The 18,444-nt window shown below is 45.2% G+C and overlaps 1 protein-coding gene across 10 annotated transcripts in view; it reads left to right on the top strand.

Moving 5' to 3' along the window:
* The window catches only part of map4k4 (mitogen-activated protein kinase kinase kinase kinase 4), a 158,439-nt gene that overhangs the window by 89,637 nt on the left and 50,358 nt on the right, over positions 1-18,444 (top strand). For 6 of the 10 annotated variants that reach the window (XM_072444196.1, XM_072444200.1, XM_072444199.1 and 3 more), the window contains 3 exons: positions 2,246-2,404; positions 6,789-6,980; positions 9,691-9,800. In XM_072444196.1, coding sequence (XP_072300297.1) covers positions 2,246-2,404; positions 6,789-6,980; positions 9,691-9,800 — 461 coding nt within the window. Of the gene's footprint in view, positions 1-258; positions 893-2,245; positions 2,405-6,788; positions 6,981-9,690; positions 9,801-18,444 lie in introns of those variants that run through there. The other 4 variants (XM_072444204.1, XM_072444201.1, XM_072444197.1 and 1 more) reach the window with 3 other exon arrangements.

The following is an 18,444-nucleotide window of genomic DNA, read 5'->3' as shown; positions in this document are numbered from 1 at the left end:
GTCAAGGTCAAAATACCCTGAAGGCAAAGAGAATCTGAACAGAAGACGGCACTGACCCGAAAGGCAAGACAGTAGGCACAAAGGGCCAATGGAGCAGGCGAGGCTGGTGGTGTGAGGAGGCTAGCTACAAACATCGTCACACGCCTACAATGAGCAATCTCGCTGTGCTCGGCTCGCCCAGCTAAAAAGTGAAAATTAAGTTGAATATTCACTTTGAAGGAAGCAAATGTAGAGTTATGATAAAATTATGTTCTTCAGGAGTACAAGTGGAAGGAGCTGGAGGAGCAGAGGCAGGCCCAGGAGCTCCATAGGCAGCTTCAGAGGGAGCAAGCCTACCTGTTGGCCCTGCAGACTAACCACCACCCCCAAGAAAACCTCAATCTCCAAACCCAGCAGATCCTCAAAGACAACCACAGTGTTGAAACCCACCAGAACCTCCAAGAAAACTTCAACCTCCAAACCAACCAGAAATTCCAAGACAACAACAGCTTTAAAGAACACCACTCAGAGGTCTGCAAGAGCAAGTCCAGAGTCCAGAGAACAGACAAGAGCCCTGAGGTTAACCGTAACAAGTCCAAAGTCCAAACCAGAGACCAGAATCCAGAGATGTACCATGCGAAGTCTAAGGTCCTGGCCAGAGACCAGAATCCTGAGATTAAGCATAACAAGTCCAAAGTCCAAACCAGAGACCAGAGTTTTAAGATCCACCATGTGAAGTCCAAGATCCAAACCAGAGACCAGAATCCACAGGCAATCCATGACAATTCCAAAGTCCAAAACAGAGACCAGAGTTCTGAAGTCCAACACAAGAAGATCATGGTCAATATCAGAGACTGCAGCCCTAAAGTCCATGTCCAAGATGAGTGTCAGATATAGACCAGAGACCAGAGGCTAAGGCTCCACCATATAAAGTCCAAGGCTCAGGTCAGTGACCAGAGTCCTGACGTCTACCTCCAGAATCCTACTTTGGATCGTCTCCCTAATCTGACCCTGCCCAGTGTGGACCCGAGACTGGACCCGAGCCTGGACCCAGGCCTGGACCCGAGCCTGGACCCGAGCCTGGACCCGAGCCTGGACCCAGGCCTGGACCCGAGCCTGGACCCGAGCCTGGACCCAGGCCTGGACCCGAGCCTGGACCCGAGCCTGGACCCGAGCCTGGACCCAGGCCTGGACCCGAGCCTGGACCCGAGCCTGGACCCGAGCCTGGACCGTGTCCCTGTCCTGGAGGTGCTGGACTTACTGACCTCTGCTTGTGTGATTCACTGGGTTCTGTGCATGGAGGTGCTGCTATGGCTGCTGAAATAATACATTATAAGTTTTGGGTCTTTCTGAGTTTAAGCTTTAACCCTCTAAAGGAATGGGCCTTGTGGCATTAGATTGTGGTGCTGTGGATGCTTCACTAAATGGTCTAATTGTGTCTTTTGAATAGTAATAATTTGTAATTAACTTAAAGGGGCTGTACCTGATTTTGTTCTTGTAATGTCATATTTTCTGCAAAACAGGAAGTGCACAGTTAGCATGCTAGCTGTTGTTAGCTTCACTGTGACGGAACACCGCTCTAAGTCAACCTGCCAATAACAGTTACATGTACGAGTTCTGTTTTTCTCATTTTAAGACGGTTAAAATCAGGTACAGCACCTTTGAAAGGAACTGGTTCAGTGTCCTTCATTTTTATTGGCAGACCGGATACATTTAAGTAAAGAAATCTTGTTAAAATGTTTATATTTTGTCTTTAATTTCCTGGGAATATTAAAACACAAAAAAGTTATATAAAAACGTAAAGAATCCAACAGGAATAACTTATTATTTCTCTTCCTCTTTTAAGAAATGTGTTCCTTGTAAAACCACTCCAAAAATATCAAAATCTTCATACTTTGCTGTAGTTCGTCCTGTTTAGCCCTGCAATCTCCTCACTGAGAACGCTGATATAGTGCTGCCTCCACTCTTTCTTTTGAATTATTGCCTTATCTTTAAATAATTGTCATGCGTTTATGATCATTTCTGGTCCTGGTTTATTCCTGCAATGTAGAATTCACCATTTAACAACTATGACATATTCATTTTGTCTTTGGACCCAGAGTCTTCAAAACTACAACACAAAGTCCCTATATCACCACAGATTTGATCAGGGCTGCCAATTCTAATAAAGGGCTTATTCCCTGCTTAACTGCTTTAACTGCTTTCATGTTGTACAGTAAAAGTACACATCCTTGCTAAACTGTCTCTTCACATGTGCTGTTCACAGGCAGACGATCGGTACCGTAAGAACGTCCAGGGTTCTCCACAGTCGGCGCAGACCAAACCCTCGCAGCCCCCTGTGCCCCCCACACGCTCCGAGTCCACCCACGCCAACGGGAACGCTCCATCGGACAGCCAGGCCCAGCACCGGCCGGGGGAACCACAGGTCAGCATCCCGGACCATGTGGTCAAGGTCAATGTGTGTGTTTACAGCAAGACGACATCGTGAACATCTTCATGTCTTTTTAATGCTACTTCTTTGCCGTCTGACATGTACGTTTTAGGACGACGTGCCCTGGAATGCTGTGGTAATAAGGGTTGAGCATCAAAAGGTGTAAGGGCCCCTTCAGGACTTTTAGGGGCCCAGGGGCAAAAAGACCTGTGGTACCCAAGAGTATTGTCTGTGAACAAAACTCACAAACTATGAATCTGATCTGGCATTATGGTGCAAAATGTAACCAAAAGGCATAATAATCATAAATAAAAACAATTACATACATAGAAATAATTTGGTGTATATAAAGTGTATATAAATGTCCCTCTAGGTAAATGATATTTTGGTAGTTTTACAGAAAAAAACGATATAAAACAGGGTTTAAGTCGCACCAGCCCAAAAATGCATAATAGAGAAGAAAAAAAACATATATAAGTGGCACTGGAGTATGAAATGTGGTGGCAAGTGTGAAAATAACAAAGAATATCACATATAAGTCGCTCCGTAGTATAAGTATAAATATAAGTATAAGTATAAGTCGCACCCCGGCCAAAACTATGGAAAAAGGTGCAGCTTATAGTCCGGAAAATACGGTACATGAAAAAGTGGCCACATAGATTCAACATGAAATTGTCTGCCTAACGACTCATGGATATGGTATAAGGTTTTAATTTATTCACATTTAATTATTTAAAATATAAGAAAATGTGAACAACATTTTAAATTAGAATGTATTATATTAGGTTTATAGACATTAAAATTAGTACGCAACACATTTAATCATGATTACAGGTTTTTTCAGTTGTTTTAACACGTTTTGATTCAAACTCTCACTGGTTGGTCAGTGAGAGCTGGACTAAGACATTAAACCTTTGGTCACTTTGGTCAGTGAGAGCTGGACTAAGACATTAAACCTTTGGTCACTTTGGTCAGTGAGAGCTGGACTAAGACATTAAACCTTTGGTCACTTTGGTCAGTGAGAGCTGGACTAAGACATTAAACCTTTGGTCACTTTGGTCAGTGAGAGCTGGACTAAGACATTAAACCTTTGGTCACTTTGGTCAGTGAGAGCTGGACTAAGACATTAAACCTTTGGTCACTTTGGTCAGTGAGAGCTGGACTAAGACATTAAACCTTTGGTCACTTTGGTCAGTGAGAGCTGGACTAAGACATTAAACCTTTGGTCACTTTGGTCAGTGAGAGCTGGACTAAGACATTAAACCTTTGGTCAGTGAGAGCTGGACTAAGACATTAAACCTTTGGTCACTTTGGTCAGTGAGAGCTGGACTAAGACATTAAACCTTTGGTCACTTTGGTCAGTGAGAGCTGGACTAAGACATTAAACCTTTGGTCACTTTGGTCAGTGAGAGCTGGACTAAGACATTAAACCTTTGGTCACTTTGGTCAGTGAGAGCTGGACTAAGACATTAAACCTTTGGTCACTTTGGTCAGTGAGAGCTGGACTAAGACATTAAACCTTTGGTCACTTTGGTCAGTGAGAGCTGGACTAAGACATTAAACCTTTGGTCACTTTGGTCACTCGCTTTTGAGGGACGAGTCGTTAGTTTAAATGTAAAACTGGAACAATGTCTGCTTCTGTGTGAGGCCTGCAAATGTTAAGTTGAAATGTCAAACATCCATTATTTATTTTATAAAAGACTCACATACAAACTTTTCAAACCATTCATTTTTGGACTATGTTTGACCCTTTGCAATGTAAAGAATATTTAACTTTTGCTTAACTTAAGTTAATTGAGAACTATTTTGTATTTGGCAGTGGATGGACCACATAAGTATTATTTTGGTATATTTTACAAACCAAAGGCCTCGTACACTAAAGATCCTCAACCCTTGATGTTTCATATGTTGTATAACTCCTTTAAATGACACTTGTTCTTTTCTCAAGCCTTGTCCTGGATGATGAGAACAGGAAGAAGAAGCTGGCTGCACATTCCTCTGATGTTAGAACAATGATCTTATTGTATGATTTGTTCCAATAATCCTTTGATTGACAGGTGGCCTTTCCTCACACATAACGTGTGATTATGATATTTTTGTGTGACGGAGTGATGCAGCTGTCTTCTCTTTTGTCCTTTTGGATTGCCACAGTTACAGTCTGAATGAGCAGGAGTGACTGTGAGTGTAGGAGAGTGAGTAACCCTGTCGTGCTGACAACACCATACGAGATGAATTCATAGTTAGTGCTTTACAGTCATTTATGGCAAAAATATGTTTTAATGTCGTTTGTTTAGAAAGAGGTTTTTGCTTTTGATTTTAATCCAGCAAAATATTCAGATAAGGCTGGGACTGTTCGATGTTTTCCATTCCAGTACTTTAACGATACCTGCTTTTCGATACCAGTACTTTAACGATACCTGCTTTTCGATACCAGTACTTTAACGATACCTGCTTTTCGATACCAGTACTTTAACGATACCTGCTTTTCGATACCGGTACTTTAAAGATACCTGCTTTTCGATACCGGTACTTTAACGATACCTGCTTTTCGATACCGGTACTTTAACGATACCTGCTTTTCGATACCGGTACTTTAACGATACCTGCTTTTCGATACCGGTACTTTAACGATACCTGCTTTTCGATACCGGTACTTTAACGATACCTGCTTTTCGATACCGGTACTTTAACGATACCTGCTTTTCGATACCGGTACTTTAACGATACCTGCTTTTCGATACCGGTACTTTAACGATACCTGCTTTTCGATACCAGTACTTTAACGATACCTGCTTTTCGATACCAGTACTTTAACGATACCTGTTTTTCGATACCAGTACTTTAACGATACCTGCTTTTCGATACCAGTACTTTAACGATACCTGCTTTTCGATACCAGTACTTTAACGATACCTGCTTTTCGATACCAGTACTTTAACGATACCTGCTTTTCGATACCAGTACTTTAACGATACCTGCTTTTCGATATCAGTACTTTAACGATACCTGCTTTTCGATACCAGTACTTTAACGATACCTGCTTTTCGATATCAGTACTTTAACGATACCTGCTTTTCGATACCAGTTCCCAAACAGTTATTTTTCCAGAATTTAAATCTTATTTAAAAATAGACTTGTATGTCGTACTGTTCAGTTGTACCTTAAAGCCACCAGAGGTCATGTGACCGGGTGGTTCAGTTTCACTGGTGTTGCCAGCTCCGCACCACACGTGCTTCTGACAGGCGTGTTTACTGCACCTTCACCTGTCGGAGAAGCACGACTATGGTGGAGATTGTATCATGTATCATATTTCAGTTTTGCCTGCCACATCACACACATTCTGACCACTTCACACAGACCCATGTTGGACTTTGACCACATTTACTGTGAGATTACGTTCTTACCTTGACCATGATGATTATGGCGAAGTTTGGATCATATTATTAATTATTCTTCAACGTGCCGCGGACACTGCAGACTGTGACTGGATTTATTATGTAGCACAAGACAGAAGGTTCCGCTCTGAAGACGGTGTGTTCTGTTGGACATAGGAACAATTTAAAACTGCTGCTTTTTCAGCCGTTCTGATATAGGCAAGATACTGTTATGATCATACATACATTAGCAAGGACCAAGACGTGCAATTAACAATGATTTACTGGTGTGAGATGGACCCTGATGATCCATGGCAGCTCTGCAGCCCCATGTGGGGCCCCGTCTCAGTAATCTGCCCAGTCCATTCGAGAAAGGAATGAGTTAATGAAGGATGAGTGAGCGCTCCGGACGAGGCTGATGTGGTCCTGAGTAATCCTGCAGAACCAGCAGCCGAGGCTAAAGAGTCAGTGGAACAATGTTCTGATGATGTGGAATCAAACTTCTGTTTCAGTCAGGAAGAGGTTATCATCCAGTTATCACTGAACACACGTCCTACAAGTATGTTTTAAAATAAGATTTAACACAGTTATAATGGGATTACATTCTGGAAATACTGTTTGTGCACCGATAGTGCCATTAATTTACACCAAACATTTTTACTACCATAGTACGCAGCAGACTTTCTGTACGCCGTGTTTAACCGACACGTTTGAATAATTACACTCACACGTGGCCAGACATAATGTCATTCTCAATCTGCATATACATATTACAAATGTGTGAAATGAGTCTTCAAAGTCTTCAGTTAGTTCTTTTGTTTGTTAGCCACGATCTGATCCTCAGATATGCACGAGGCTTACTTCCACTGCACTTTTAATACTTCAATAACTGAATGAAATGTGTGGGCTGCATGTGGGAGGCCTCGTCCCGCTCCCCTCGCCTCTGTCGCTTGTTTACCTGCATGCAGACTGACTCCGCCCCCTGTGTTTCTCTATCTGTGAAGGTCCGCCCTCACCTGTCCTCTCATGTGATCAAGGCCACGCCCCCCGCCTTGTTCCGCTCACACTCATTCACCAATCAGGACTCTGGCTCCAACCTCCTGCATCATCCTCCATTTCCATCATCAGCACACGCCCCTGCACGCTCTGAACCCCAGGCCCCTCACATGGGGCCCCCAGACCGCCCGTCGCCCCGGGTAAGACCTGCACAAGGCTCACGTTCACTCCAGGCGCTAAATACTCAGAATCTTCATATAAAGTTCATATACGTGCACATTTTCAGTTGCTTGACCAATATCTTCCTATTGACCAAAATGAAAATCAATGATGGAAGAAGTGAGTGTTACGTTCAGAGACCAACCAGAGGGTGGCTGGTTTGATTCCTCTGAGCACATACTTTTGTTTTTGTCAGAAGGAATTATGTCTGAACAAAACAATGGATTGTTCTTATTTTTGACCCTTTGAGGTTTATCCGTTATATCATCAAATGTTTTTATTAAACAAGTTTAAAGCTGTGTTAAAACTAAAACTATATAGGTACAATTTACATTTAATTATTAAGATTCTAGAATGGGAGGAGCCATGAAATATTCAAAAGGAAAATTAACAAATGTTGAACTTGATCTTTTCTCTCAGAACAAAAATCCACATTTTACCAACATTTCTTTCAGCTGCCTCTGTATTAAATATAATATTCCCATAGAATGTTGTGATGTCATCGAAGAGCAATAACTGGAAACACAACTTAAGTGCTCTTGGTGCCAAGTGGCTCTCTCCTCCCAATACGATCATGGCTCCTGAGCCAGAGCAACGTCACATGATCCCTCTGGGTGGAGTCTGCATGTTCTCCATGTTCTCCATGTTCTCCATGTTCTCCATGTTCCTCTCACCGTCCAAACACATGCATGTGTGAGGTCATGTGTAAACTCACCAAAAATGCAGTAATGTACAGTAACAGTAATGTACAGTAACAGTAATGTACAGTAATGTACAGTAACAGTAATGTACAGTAATGTACAGTAACAGTAATGTACAGTAATGTACAGTAACAGTAATGTACAGTAATGTACAGTAAAGGAGTAATGGAGGTTTTGAACTGGCGACCGTCCAGTTGGTGGGAGATCACTAACCCACTGCTGCCCCAAAATATGTGCCACTGCTTAAAATGTGTAAATATATTTACACATGTGAGTGGAGACATTCGCTGACAGAAATTGCCACTTGCATGGATTTTTGTATGAAAAGTGCTTTATAAATAAAGTTTGATCTTCCACAAGACGTAACAGGTACTACATGTCCCACATGTACTACATGTAGTACATGTGGGACATGTCCTACATGTAGTACTACATGTAGGACATGTAGGACATGTAGTACATGTCCTACATTTAGGACATGTACTACATGTAGTACATGTGGGACATGTAGTACATGTAGGACATGTGGGACATGTCCTACATGTACTACATGTGGGACATGTCCTACATGTAGTACTACATGTAGGACATGTCCTACATGTAGTAGGACATGTACTACATGTAGTACATGTCCTAAATGTAGGACATGTACTACATGTCCTACATGTAGTACATGTCCTAAATGTAGGACATGTACTACATGTCCTACATGTCCTACATGTAGTACTACATGTAGTACATGTCCCACATGTAGTACATGTGGGACATGTAGTACATGTAGGACATGTACTACATGTCCCACATGTCCCACATGTAGTACATGTCCCACATGTACTACATGTGGGACATGTACTACATGTAGTACTACATGTAGGACATGTACTACATGTCCCACATGTCCTACATGTAGTACATGTAGTACTACATGTCCTACATGTCCTACATGTAGTACTACATGTAGTACATGTCCCACATGTAGTACATGTGGGACATGTAGTACATGTAGGACATGTACTACATGTCCCACATGTCCTACATGTAGTACATGTACTACATGTACTACATGTCCTACATGTCCTACATGTAGTACTACATGTAGGACATGTCCTACATGTAGTACTACATGTAGTACATGTCCCACATGTAGTACATGTGGGACATGTAGTACATGTAGTACATGTACTACATGTACTACATGTCCTACATGTCCTACATGTAGTACTACATGTAGGACATGTACTACATGTAGGACATGTACTACATGTAGTACTACATGTCCTACATGTAGTACTACATGTAGTACATGTCCTACATGTAGTACTACATGTAGTACATGTCCTACATGTAGTACTACATGTAGTACATGTCCTACATGTAGTACATGTACTACATGTAGGACATGTCCTACATGTAGGACATGTCCTACATGTAGGACATGCAGCAGTGGTACCAGTAAACACATGTGTTACATTGACTTGAGTTTTCAAAAATATATAAAATCAGATACAAATCAACAATAAAACTTCAAAACTAGAGCTTCATTTAAACTATGATCAATACTAAAAGTGTAGAACGATGATTAGAAATCTTAACATAAAGAAAGTAGTGTTATTTTGTGTTGAAAATGACTTTGTTGCATTCATTCTGGGATCAAACTGCTGTTGATAGAACATTGTATTATAAAACATGCAGCTATTTAACTTAATACTAACTTATATTGGCAACCAGCACTTTTGCTGTCCCACAGATCAGGACAGAGACGCTTTCTCTTTCTTTCAAACAAAGAGTTTTATAGTTAGTTTGTGAGATGTAAGGACACGTGGGTGTAATGGATCATATCGAGTCCTGAGTGAAATGACATTATTACAGATGATATTTCAGCATGAGACAAAAGAGAGGACGTTCACCAGCATCACTCCTGTCTCTGTCTTCATCCACCACACGTGGTGTGTTGGTTCCTGTATGCAGACTATGTTGTTTTCATGATAAGGTTCCAGTCAGGACCACATCTCGTTCACCTGTGCTACCGCGACGAGACTCACCTCATCGCCATGGCAACAGCCCTCACAGCGGCCAATCAGGTCACAGGACGGCAGTCGGGTAAGCGCCACACCTCTCACCTGTCATTTCAGTCTGGTGCACAGCGGGATGGGGGGATCATCTTCAGCCATCACTTTACTGTTCCAACTGTGCTAGTTTGGCTAAGCTAGCAGCCAATAAATCAAAATGTAACTGTGAAAATTCAGTGTAGTACAGGGCAGCGGCCACATGAGGGCGCATTACAACAGGATATCAAAATAAAACTTGTCGCTATAAAAGTATTGTTTATTATAAGTGGATGGTATAAAAGACTAGACCTGTCATGAGTGGGCGGAGCTTCATCCTGTCATGAGTGGGCGGAGCTTCATCCTGTCATGAGTGGGCGGAGCTTCATCCTGTCATGAGTGGGCGGAGCATTACTCACGTCACATAAAGTAGAGATGCACAGAATTGGAAATGATGATGCAACATTTCAATCTAAAGTCGTAGCACTCTTAATCACTTCACTTAAACAACTTTGATACTAATGTGAGGTGTTTGGCAGCACTTGTTTCTGCACAAGCAGAAGAACAACAGATTCTTTATTTGTGCAAATGTAAAAAGAGCACTGCAACACAATATTTGCTTTTAATTGTATTTATTTTTTCTGTCTCCATTACATCGATTACATTTGCTTGAGCCTAATCTCTGTTGCAACACTAGAATTTCCCATTTCTTATTGTATCTTAATTAGTATATCACACTGTCTGCAAGTCTTTTTTCATCTGTTGTTGTGCCTTTGGGCTTTTAAAATGAGTCTTTATTTTGAAACATGAATGTCTAACGTGAGTGTAACGTGCAGGAGGCTGAACGTCCTCGTGACGCTGCTTTGTCTCATTTACAAATTCAACAGCCACAATCTCCTCTGTGGCTGCAATGAAATATAGTTTATTTAAAGGACATTGACATATTCTGCATATTTTTTTGTACTGTTATTGATCTTTGAACGTGTTCTTTACTATCTTTACAAACCGGTCCATGTTTAGTCCTGACTCTGGCACCAGCAGGAGGCCGCTCCATGTTTAGTCCTGACTCTGGCACCAGCAGGAGGCCGCTCCATGTTTAGTCCTGACTCTGGCACCAGCAGGAGGCCGGTCCATGTTTAGTTCTGACTCTGGCACCAGCAGGAGGCCGGTCCATGTTTAGTCCTGACTCTGGCACCAGCAGGAGGCCGCTCCATGTTTAGTCCTGACTCTGGCACCAGCAGGAGGCCGGTCCATGTTTAGTCCTGACTCTGGCACCAGCAGGAGGCCGGTCCATGTTTAGTTCTGACTCTGGCACCAGCAGGAGGCCGGTCCATGTTTAGTCCTGACTCTGGCACCAGCAGGAGGCCGCTCCATGTTTAGTCCTGACTCTGGCACCAGCAGGAGGCCGGTCCATGTTTAGTCCTGACTCTGGCACCAGCAGGAGGCCGGTCCATGTTTAGTCCTGACTCTGGCACCAGCAGGAGGCCGGTCCATGTTTAGTCCTGACTCTGGCACCAGCAGGAGGCCGGTCCATGTTTAGTCCTGACTCTGGCACCAGCAGGAGGCCGGTCCATGTTTAGTCCTGACTCTGGCACCAGCAGGAGGCCGGTCCATGTTTAGTCCTGACTCTGGCACCAGCAGGAGGCCGGTCCATGTTTAGTCCTGACTCTGGCACCAGCAGGAGGCCGGTCCATGTTTAGTCCTGACTCTGGCACCAGCAGGAGGCCGGTCCATGTTTAGTCCTGACTCTGGCACCAGCAGGAGGCCGGTCCATGTTTAGTCCTGACTCTGGCACCAGCAGGAGGCCGGTCCATGTTTAGTCCTGACTCTGGCACCAGCAGGAGGCCGGTCCCTGAGAACAGGACTAATGTGATGGTACTTCCTGGTTCTAGTCAGGACCCGAGCAGCAGAGTTCTGGATGAACTGCAGCTGTTTTACAGCTCGTTTGGAGAGGAGTCTAACTCAGGGGCCCCCAACCTTTTTTGCACCACGGACTGGAATAATGTAGCTTTTATTTTCAGGACCGGTGCCAGGTTATGTGCGAGGTGGGCGGGGCTTGGGCTTCCATTCGATTCAGCTCAGAAGGCGAAATGTTCTGAAAAGACGCGTTTGTACATGAAGTGTTCTATTCCAAAAGATCTGAATGTGAGGAACATAAGGTCCAGTTCCACGTGTCACAGTTCTTCTTCTGAAGCTCATCACATCAGTGTGTCAGATGTTCCCTCAAATATACCTCATTTTCAATCTCCGACAGCTGATCCTCTTGTTGCACATGCTCCTGATCCTCTTGTTGCACATGCTCCTGATCCTCCTCTTGTTGCACACGCTCCTTATCCTCTTGTTGCACACGCTCCTGATCCTCTTGTTGCACATGCTCCTGATCCTCCTCTTGTTGCACACGCTCCTTATCCTCTTGTTGCACACGCTCCTGATCCTCTTGTTGCACATGCTCCTGATCCTCTTGTTGCACATGCTCCTGATCCTCTTGTTGCACACGCTCCTTATCCTCTTGTTGCACACGCTCCTGATCCTCCTCTTGTTGCACATGCTCCTTATCCTCTTGTTGCACACGCTCCTGATCCTCTTGTTGCACATGCTCCTGATCCTCTTGTTGCACACGCTCCTGATCCTCCTCTTGTTGCACACGCTCCTTATCCTCTTGTTGCACACGCTCCTGATCCTCTTGTTGCACACGCTCCTGATCCTCCTCTTGTTGCACATGCTCCTGATCCTCCTCTTGTTGCACATGCTCCTGATCCTCTTGTTGCACACGCTCCTGATCCTCTTGTTGCACACGCTCCTGATCCTCCTCTTGTTGCACATGCTCCTGATCCTCCTCTTGTTGCACATGCTCCTGATCCTCCTCTTGTGGCACATGCTCCTGATCCTCCTCTTGTTGCACATGCTCCTGATCCTCTTGTTGCACACGCTCCTGATCCTCCTCTTGTTGCACATGCTCCTGATCCTCTTGTTGCACACGCTCCTGATCCTCTTGTTGCACATGCTCCTGATCCTCTTGTTGCACATGCTCCTGATCCTGTTGTTGCACATGCTCCTGATCCTCCTCTTGTTGCACATGCTCCTGATCCTCTTGTTGCACACGCTCCTGATCCTCTTGTTGCACATGCTCCTGATCCTCTTGTTGCACATGCTCCTGATCCTCCTCTTGTTGCACATGCTCCTGATCCTCTTGTTGCACATGCTCCTGATCCTCTTGTTGCACATTCTCCTGATCCTCTTGTTGCACACGCTCCTGATCCTCTTGTTGCACATGCTCCTGATCCTCTTGTTGCACATGCTCCTGATCCTCTTGTGGCACATGCTCCTGATCCTCCTCTTGTTGCACACGCTCCTGATCCTCTTGTTGCACATGCTCCTGATCCTCTTGTGGCACATGCTCCTGATCCTCCTCTTGTTGCACACGCTCCTGATCCTCTTGTTGCACATGCTCCTGATCCTCTTGTTGCACATGCTCCTGATCCTCTTGTGGCACATGCTCCTGATCCTCCTCTTGTTGCACACGCTCCTGATCCTCTTGTTGCACATGCTCCTGATCCTCTTGTTGCACGTGAAGCAGCTCAAACTCTTGTAAAAGTAAAAACAGGTGATCGCGCAGCAGTTGCAGAATTCTGGCTCAGGAGACATGTCCAAAATCCTCGTCTGCTCCTCGTCTGCTCCTCGTCTGCTCCTCATCTGCTCCTCGTCTGCTCCTCGTCTGCTCCTCGTCTGCTTCTCGTCTGCTCCTCGTCTGCTCCTCATCTGCTCCTCGTCTGCTCCTCGTCTGCTCCTCGTCTGCTCCTCGTCTGCTTCTCGTCTGCTCCTCGTCTGCTCCTCATCTGCTCCTCGTCTGCTCCTCATCTGCTCCTCGTCTGCTCCTCGTCTGCTTCTCGTCTGCTCCTCGTCTGCTCCTCATCTGCTCCTCGTCTGCTCCTCGTCTGCTCCTCGTCTGCTCCTCGTCTGCTTCTCGTCTGCTCCTCGTCTGCTCCTCGTCTGCTCCTCGTCTGCTCCTCGTCTGCTCCTCGTCTGCTTCTCGTCTGCTCCTCGTCTGCTCCTCGTCTGCTCCTCGTCTGCTCCTCGTCTGCTCCTCGTCTGCTCCTCATCTGCTCCTCGTCTGCTCCTCGTCTGCTCCTCGTCTGCTCCTCGTCTGCTCCTCATCTGCTCCTCGTCTGCTCCTCGTCTGCTCCTCGTCTGCTTCTCGTCTGCTCCTCGTCTGCTCCTCGTCTGCTCCTCGTCTGCTCCTCGTCTGCTCCTCGTCTGCTCCTCGTCTGCTCCTCGTCTGCTTCTCGTCTGCTCCTCGTCTGCTCCTCGTCTGCTTCTCGTCTGCTCCTCGTCTGCTCCTCATCTGCTCCTCGTCTGCTCCTCATCTGCTCCTCGTCTGCTCCTCGTCTGCTCCTCGTCTGCTCCTCGTCTGCTCCTCATCCTCATTTGGTGATGCCCAAGTTCTGAAGAACTTGGGCATCACCAAATTTTAGGTTGGTCGGGTAAACGCCCTGGGAAGAGTTTGTCAAAGCGTAAAAATGTGGTAATTTTAGAGATTTTGCTATTTTCCTACAGGGATAACATGGGAGGTTTCTGTCATCGCCGTAAAAAATAGGACATTGGTTTGTTTGGCTTTTTTGATTGGGACAAAATTTATTTTTGTCTGTCCATGTTAAATTAAAGGTCACTCTGTAGGGGGCGCTATCATGGCCATTTTAATTTTTTCACCATAAACTGGTCCAAACTTGTAAGTTTAACAACTGATTCAAATTTGGTCCTAATCTGACTTGTTTTGCTCAAATGGGAGCAATTTTTAGAGATTTGCAATATTTCAAAATGTGTTGTCATACTTTGCGGCTGCGCCGCCCGTAGATGCCCCACTTGTCCAGAGTGTTACTGTTTTCATTTTCAAAGGAAGATGGCGGCCATAGGGTTAGTCTGGGGGCGTGGCCACAATAATATATATTTTTTGTCTTCACAAGAGGAATGCGTTTCCCGAATTTCGTAGCTCTACGACAAAGTTGACATAGGGGCATCTCCCATAGGCGCAATGCATTTTGGCTTTTGTTGGTGGCGCTGTCGCGCCATTTTTTAACGCAAGACAAAAAATGGCCCAGAGAATTTTTTTTTTTCGCCAAATCTGAATTTGGCTTCTCGCCATTTTCATGTCCAAATAATCCACATATTAAGCGATTAAGGATTATAAAGTGCACTGATGGTTTTTAAGGAAATTAAAGGCTTTAAGTGCACATTATAGTGTGGAAAATACACTACATGGATATGTCTGGTTTAGACACATATTTTGCCCCTGGACTTGGCTTTCACAGGAGCATTTTCCAGGGGCCGGTTCCAGGGGCCGGTTCCAGGGGCTGGTTCCAGGGGCCGGTTCCAGGTGGCTCTTTTGCTGCCGTCACAGCGTCACCGCTGGTGTAAAGAGGCTGAACTCGGCCGCTGGAGGCTGGAGCCTCCAAAGCATCTGCAGGTTATTCTGCTGCGGTCAGAGAGACGAAGATGGCTCATGTCATGAAACATTATTGACAGCCTGAAGACCGCTCAATAAACCCACAAGAGGGCGCCAGAACTCTTTTTATCGGCCAAGTTTTAAGATAAGATAAGATAAGATATTCCTTTATTGTCCCACATGGGGAAATTTCATTGGTGCAACGCAGGAAGATTGAACTAAACATTTATAAATATATTAATATAAACCACATACCGTTTCTCAAAACACTGAAAACACTGAATTATCACACCTGCAGAGGCTTCACCTGCAGAGGCTTCACCTGCAGAGGCTTCACCTGCAGAGGCTTCACCTGTAGAGGCTTCACCTGTAGAGGCTTCACCTGCAGAGGCTTCACCTGCAGAGGCTTCACCTGTAGAGGCTTCACCTGCAGAGGCTTCACCTGCAGAGGCTTCACCTGTAGAGGCTTCACCTGCAGAGGCTTCACCTGCAGAGGCTTCACCTGTAGAGGCTTCACCTGCAGAGGCTTCACCTGCAGAGGCTTCACCTGCAGAGGCTTCACCTCATGCCTCGTGCTGGAGGCTCATGACAAACACATGTGAGAGAGAAGAGCTGGATTACAAACGGTATAAAAGGTTTTACTAGAATGTCAAAGAAAACCAAATGAAAAGCTTTGATACGTTAATGTGATCATTTGGCTTTTATAAGTATTTACAGATAAGGAGTTATTATAACTAAGACATTAAACGTTAATGACCGACTGAAAATGTTATTAAGGCTTATAAATGGAAACATTCATGGGTAATAATACCTACATTATATAATGCATTAATGGACATTCTACTGTATTAAACATGGATGTGGAAAGAGCCTCAAAGCTCCTGCCATGGACACGGTAAAAGAACACCTGTCGAGCACCTGCCCAGAGCAGGATCGAAAAACACTGACGACTCAAACAGCCACAATCAAAGACGAGACCGGAATTATAATTTACAAAGACTTCATTTTAAAATGTGCTTTTTGACAGACTCTGGACTAGATGAGACTCATTTGTTTTGCCGTCATTTTAGTTTTATTTATTGGACGTCTTGATCTGAACGTCTCTGTTCTGTAAACATCACAGGTCAAAGTGTCCTCTGCTCACAGGGAAGTGGACATCACCATCTCTTATTGCTCCCAAGTATTGGACTCAATGGAGCTCGACGAATCATCTTTGGCATTTGTTCCACTGGACTCAAAGATCCTTCTGGAACATTCTTCAGCAGCAGCAGGACACTGTGAACAGATCCTTCTGGAACATTCTGCAGCAGCAGCAGGACACTGTGAACAGATCCTTCTGGAACATTCTTCAGCAGCAGCAGGACACTGTGAACAGATCCTTCTGGAACATTCTGCAGCAGCAGCAGGACACTGTGAACAGATCCTTCTGGAACATTCAGCAGCAGCAGCAGGACACTGTGAACAGATCCTTCTGGAACATTCTGCAGCAGCAGCAGGACACTGTGAACAGATCCTTCTGGAACATTCTTCAGCAGCAGCAGGACACTGTGAACAGATCCTTCTGGAACATTCTTCTGCAGCAGCAGGACACTGTGAACAGATCCTTCTGGAACATTCTGCAGCAGCAGCAGGACACTGTGAACAGATCCTTCTGGAACATTCAGCAGCAGCAGCAGGACACTGTGAACAGATCCTTCTGGAACATTCAGCAGCAGCAGCAGGACACTGTGAACAGATCCTTCTGGAACATTCTTCCGCAGCAGCAGGACACTGTGAACAGATCCTTCTGGAACATTCTTCAGCAGCAGCAGGACACTGTGAACAGATCCTTCTGGAACATTCTTCTGCAGCAGCAGGACACTGTGAACAGATCCTTCTGGAACATTCTGCAGCAGCAGCAGGACACTGTGAACAGATCCTTCTGGAACATTCAGCAGCAGCAGCAGGACACTGTGAACAGATCCTTCTGGAACATTCTGCAGCAGCAGCAGGACACTGTGAACAGATCCTTCTGGAACATTCTGCAGCAGCAGCAGGACACTGTGAACAGATCCTTCTGGAACATTCTTCTGCAGCAGGACACTGTGAACAGATCCTTCTGGAACATTCTGCAGCAGCAGGACACTGTGAACAGATCCTTCTGGAACATTCAGCAGCAGCAGCAGGACACTGTGAACAGATCCTTCTGGAACATTCTTCAGCAGCAGCAGGACACTGTGAACAGATCCTTCTGGAACATTCTTCAGCAGCAGCAGGACACTGTGAACAGATCCTTCTGGAACATTCTTCTGCAGCAGCAGGACACTGTGAACAGATCCTTCTGGAACATTCTTCTGCAGCAGCAGGACACTGTGAACAGATCCTTCTGGAACATTCTTCAGCAGCAGCAGGACACTGTGAACAGATCCTTCTGGAACATTCTTCTGCAGCAGCAGGACACTGTGAACAGATCCTTCTGGAACATTCTTCTGCAGCAGGACACTGTGAACAGATCCTTCTGGAACATTCTGCAGCAGCAGGACACTGTGAACAGATCCTTCTGGAACATTCTGCAGCAACAGCAGGACACTGTGAACAGATCCTTCTGGAACATTCAGCAGCAGCAGCAGGACACTGTGAACAGATCCTTCTGGAACATTCTTCTGCAGCAGCAGGACACTGTGAACAGATCCTTCTGGAACATTCTGCAGCAGCAGCAGGACACTGTGAACAGATCCTTCTGGAACATTCTGCAGCAGCAGCAGGACACTGTGAACAGATCCTTCTGGAACATTCAGCAGCAGCAGCAGGACACTGTGAACAGATCCTTCTGGAACATTCTTCTGCAGCAGCAGGACACTGTGAACAGATCCTTCTGGAACATTCTGCAGCAGCAGCAGGACACTGTGAACAGATCCTTCTGGAACATTCAGCAGCAGCAGCAGGACACTGTGAACAGATCCTTCTGGAACATTCTTCAGCAGCAGCAGGACACTGTGAACAGATCCTTCTGGAACATTCTGCAGCAGCAGCAGGACACTGTGAACAGATCCTTCTGGAACATTCTTCTGCAGCAGGACACTGTGAACAGATCCTTCTGGAACATTCTTCTGCAGCAGGACACTGTGAACAGATCCTTCTGGAACATTCTGCAGCAGCAGCAGGACACTGTGAACAGATCCTTCTGGAACATTCTGCAGCAGCAGGACACTGTGAACTGATCCTTCTGGAACATTCTGCAGCAGCAGGACACTGTGAACAGATCCTTCTGGAACATTCT

This window comes from Eucyclogobius newberryi, unplaced genomic scaffold, assembly GCF_026437365.1.
Source record: "Eucyclogobius newberryi isolate DKJ021-1_F unplaced genomic scaffold, fEucNew1.0.hap1 SCAF_14, whole genome shotgun sequence".
NCBI classification, from domain to species: domain Eukaryota; kingdom Metazoa; phylum Chordata; class Actinopteri; order Gobiiformes; family Gobiidae; genus Eucyclogobius; species Eucyclogobius newberryi.
This window is presented reverse-complemented; position numbering and strand designations above follow the sequence as displayed.